The 3846-nt window shown below is 60.5% G+C and overlaps 1 protein-coding gene across 2 annotated transcripts; it reads left to right on the top strand.

Annotated features, from left to right (window-relative positions):
- Positions 1330 to 3772, top strand: GIF (gastric intrinsic factor). Of its 2 annotated transcripts, none has more exons than XM_021401105.1 (8): positions 1330 to 1544; positions 1645 to 1821; positions 1954 to 2097; positions 2180 to 2323; positions 2404 to 2814; positions 3211 to 3358; positions 3430 to 3572; positions 3644 to 3772. In XM_021401105.1, the coding sequence occupies exons 1-8, from the start codon at positions 1463 to 1465 to the stop codon at positions 3703 to 3705; spliced, it is 1311 nt and encodes a 436-aa protein (XP_021256780.1). In that variant the 5' UTR covers positions 1330 to 1462; the 3' UTR covers positions 3706 to 3772. The 2 variants fall into 2 exon arrangements, with proteins under 2 accessions (XP_021256780.1, XP_021256781.1); XM_021401106.1 differs by having other exon boundaries at positions 1332 to 1544; positions 3454 to 3572.

Genomic DNA, 3846 nt, shown 5'->3' with positions numbered 1-3846 from the left:
ACCCCGCCCGCCCCGCTCGCTCCCGGCCCCGAGCACCGGGGGCCGCCCCCGCTCCAGCGATTGGAGCCTCCGCCGTGATGTCAAGGGGAGACCACGCGTGACCGCCGGGAGGGTCCGAGGTGTCCGCGCTGCTGGAGCAAACGGGGGGCAACGGGGCAAGGGGGGGAGCGGGCGCTGAGTGCTCAGAATCCCACCCCCCCCCCCCAAAAAAAAAAAAAAGAAAGAAAGAAAAACCTCTTTGTCCCTTTGTTCTGTTTACAGCGGCTGAAAGTGAGTTCCTGGAAGAAAGCTCCATCAAAGCCATTAGGCACAGGAACATCTCCTCCCTGCGGGGTAGGCTGCGGAGAAAAGAGCCCCCCCGCACCCCCCCCTTGCAGGTCTATGCAGCTGAAGGGGCTGCTTGGGTAGGGGAGGGCACCTCTGTATTGAGGGAAAGGAGGACAAGTGGGTGCCAGCATTGCCCCCCGCCTTGATTTGGGAATACCCACCCCCCCAGCCTGGGGGATATCCCACCAACTGACCCCAAAGCACAGCCCCCAAGGGCTCAGCCCCTTAACACCCCTACCCAGCAACACAGCTGCAAGTACCGGGCTCTTTTCCCACGGTTTTCCCAAAGGCAAACATTCCCATGGGCACGGAGCCCTGCCCTTCTACTGGCATTGCATCCTGGGCCCCCTTTTCCCCCCAGCAGGTCAATACCACCTGGAGGAAGCCATGTAGCTGCAAAGCATGGTGATATTAGCAGGCCCTACTGCCCGTAGGAGACAGGAGAGGAAGACCTACGGGGACAGGTATCCTGCTGAAGGTGCTCCCTGGAGACACCAAAGTCCTTGTGCCTCCATACACACCTGGCTGTGGGGCTGCCCTGCTCCAGCTCCACTGCCCGCCCTCCCCCTGTCCCCATCCCAGCCCCAACCCCACTGGTGACGGAGCAGGGGGAGAGTCCCTTGCTCTGCCTGTGCTCTGTGGCATCCGGGTGGAACAAATCACCGCCGCGCCATCCCCTATGCCAACATCACTGCAGCACAGGCCAGACCCCTGACGAGAAACACGTGGCACCCAGGAGGGCTCGGTGACACTGCTGCATCCTTAGCAGCTCCTTGGTGGCACGGAGCTGAGTCCCAGCTTCCAGGGGGCCATCAGCACATTCCAGACAGGGCCACCTCAAGGCTGCTTTGCGGGCAGAAGGGCAATGCAGGGGCACAGCTGGTGAGACCAGTGCCAGGCACCAGACTTGTTTGTCTGGTCCTGGCCCCATTCCCCTGGTCCCAGTGCCAAGGGAGAGGGCCACTCCCCTACTGCACCACAGCCCCATTGGTCAACAAGCACCACCCCTGGGAGCCAGGGCCAGGCAGGTATATAAGCCCCCAGGAGCAGATGGTCACCTCAGTGCTGCTGGAGGCAACTGGGAGCAGAGAGGACGTGGTGACAGACAGGCACCACTGGCACTGAGGTTCTGAGGATGCTCGGCGCGGCTCTCAGCATCGGGGTGCTTCTGGCACTGGCAGGCAGTGGGGTGGCAGGCACGGTCCCCCCAGACTGCAGTGAGTGACGTGGGGATGTTGGCGAGGAGAACGGGCACAAAACCCAGCAGGGGACACATGGGGTGCCCAGCACATCCCAACCAGCTTCCTGTCGCCACAGTCGCCAACAGTGAGGAACGTGCCCGGATGCTGCAGATACTGCGTCACTCAGCTATGGACAGCGGGCCGCCCAACCCAAGCGTGCTGCTGGCCCTCAATCTGGCTGGGGACAGCAGCAGCGATGCCCGGCAGTCGTTGCTCAAGCGGATCAAGGAGACGGCAGTGGAGCAAGCAAAAGGTAGGAGGGTGCCTCAGGGGGCATCCCCGAACTCGGTGGCATCAGTGCCGTGGGGTTGGCTGTCTCATAGTCTGGGCACAGTGGGTTAGGGTCCCAGCTCTTGCATGCCCCGGCCCCTCTCTGTCCCCACAGGCATGTCCTCAGGTATGGTAGCCCTGTACACGCTGGCCCTGCTCTCCTCCTGCTGTGACCCGAGACACGTAGAGGCAGATGGGCAGAGCGTCGACCTGCTCAGCATCCTACAGGAAAAGACGGACGAGGAGGTGGCACGCCTGGGTACGGGGTTCAGAGTGGCACGTGGCAACACAGGGATGGTGCTTCAGCCCATGCTGGCTGACGGAACCCTGTAATTCTGCAGAGGTGGACGGCGTCCCGGTGAGCACGCTGTTCAGTGTGGGGCTGGACGTGCAAGCGCTGTGTGTGATGGGGGCAGGTGGCTACCAGAGCACTGCCATCATCCTGGCCAAGCAGCTGCTGAGCTCCCAGGGCCAGCTCTCTGTGGGTAAGGTTCCCCCCGCCCTGACAGCACGCTCCAGGTGGCTCTGTCCCTGCCAAGCAGGCAGTGACAGCATTACTACGCAGACAACCAGGCCATGATGGCACTGCCACTGGTGTGTGCCTACAACCGGACTGAGCTCCAGGATGTGCGGGACCTACTGAACACAGTGTTGACAGAGGTGTCCAATGGCTTCCTCAACAAGCAGGCGGAGGAAAATGGCCTAATTGGGAACGTCTACAGCACAGGTCTGGCCGTGCAGCTGCTGCTGGCTGCAGGCAAGTTCTACGCCCCGCGGCAGTGGGACTGCACCCAGCCTGTGGCTGCCATCACCAGACACCACCTGAAGCAGCCCATGGCCGTCGCCCAGGCACTGCCAGCCCTGGTGGGCAGAACCTACCTGGATTCTGCCAGCCTGAGCTGCAGCCCTGAAGCATCCACAACCACTAGCTCGCAGCTGGACTCGACCCCGATCCAGAGCACGACAGCTCAGGAAGGTATCAGCTGCCTCCAGCCCCACGGGGTCTCCCACTCTGCTCTCCTTATAGTTTCTAATTGATTGCTGCAATTGGGTATGCACCTTATGGGGCTGGAAGAGTCCAGACTGGGGGGATGTGGCTGCTGTCTCATTGTAATCTCCTTTCCATGCTGATGGATGCGGATGTCGGTATGTCATTAGCCCTTAATGAGACTAAAGGTCCCTTGCAGGAAACATTACCTTCCCACTTTGTTGACACAAGCCATTGCCACCCACTTGATATACCCGTGTTCACAGTGTCATGTTTCCACTCATTCTTTGCATATTTGTGATAATTTCTTTCTACCTACTTCCTCGTTGGACAAGTTTCCCCCTTTGAGACAATGAACTCACGGTTCCTGTTCTATTTTCCCAGTGCGATCCAACATCACGGTGCACTACACCATCAAAAACGACTTGAGGGGAGATTACTTCAACTGTCCCATCACAGTACAAGTCCCAGCTGGCTCCGTGCTGCTGGCCGTGCTGGAAGCAGCAGAGAAGGCCGACCCCGACAAATTCAGGTGAGTAGTGAGGGCTGTGACAGGGCCAATGTCACCACCTGGGCCCCAACCCACTGCCTGTCGGGCCCCAGTCCCACCACCCACCTGGCCCACAGCTTCAAGACAGAGCAAACATTCTGGGGCCCAATGGTGGTGTCCATCCACGGGCTGGCCGCCAGTGAGGCTGACAGGACCTACTGGCAGTTCTTCAGCGGCGAGGACGCACTGGACGAAGGTGGGCAGCGCTGGGGGGTTGACAGGGGCTGTGGTGGGGAGCCAGAGCCTCACGCTTGTGCCCCACTGCAGGGGTTGGCACGTACAAGCCGCACAACGGGGAGCACATCAAGGCTGTCTTCAGCACCTACTGATGGCATCAGGGGAGCAGCAGCCCAGCTGGGCCCAACAACGTGGCAATAAAGAGTCATTTGCAGCATGTCCTTCCTTGTGTGCTCTCACAGCGGGGCCTCAGCCCCATGACCAGCCCAACCATCCCGTGGTTCTGTGATCTT

Source organism: Numida meleagris, chromosome 6 (genome assembly GCF_002078875.1).
Source record: "Numida meleagris isolate 19003 breed g44 Domestic line chromosome 6, NumMel1.0, whole genome shotgun sequence".
Classification (NCBI taxonomy): Eukaryota; Metazoa; Chordata; class Aves; order Galliformes; family Numididae; genus Numida; species Numida meleagris.
The sequence above is the reverse complement of the archived record's forward strand: the minus strand, read 5'-3'. Positions and strand labels throughout refer to the sequence as shown.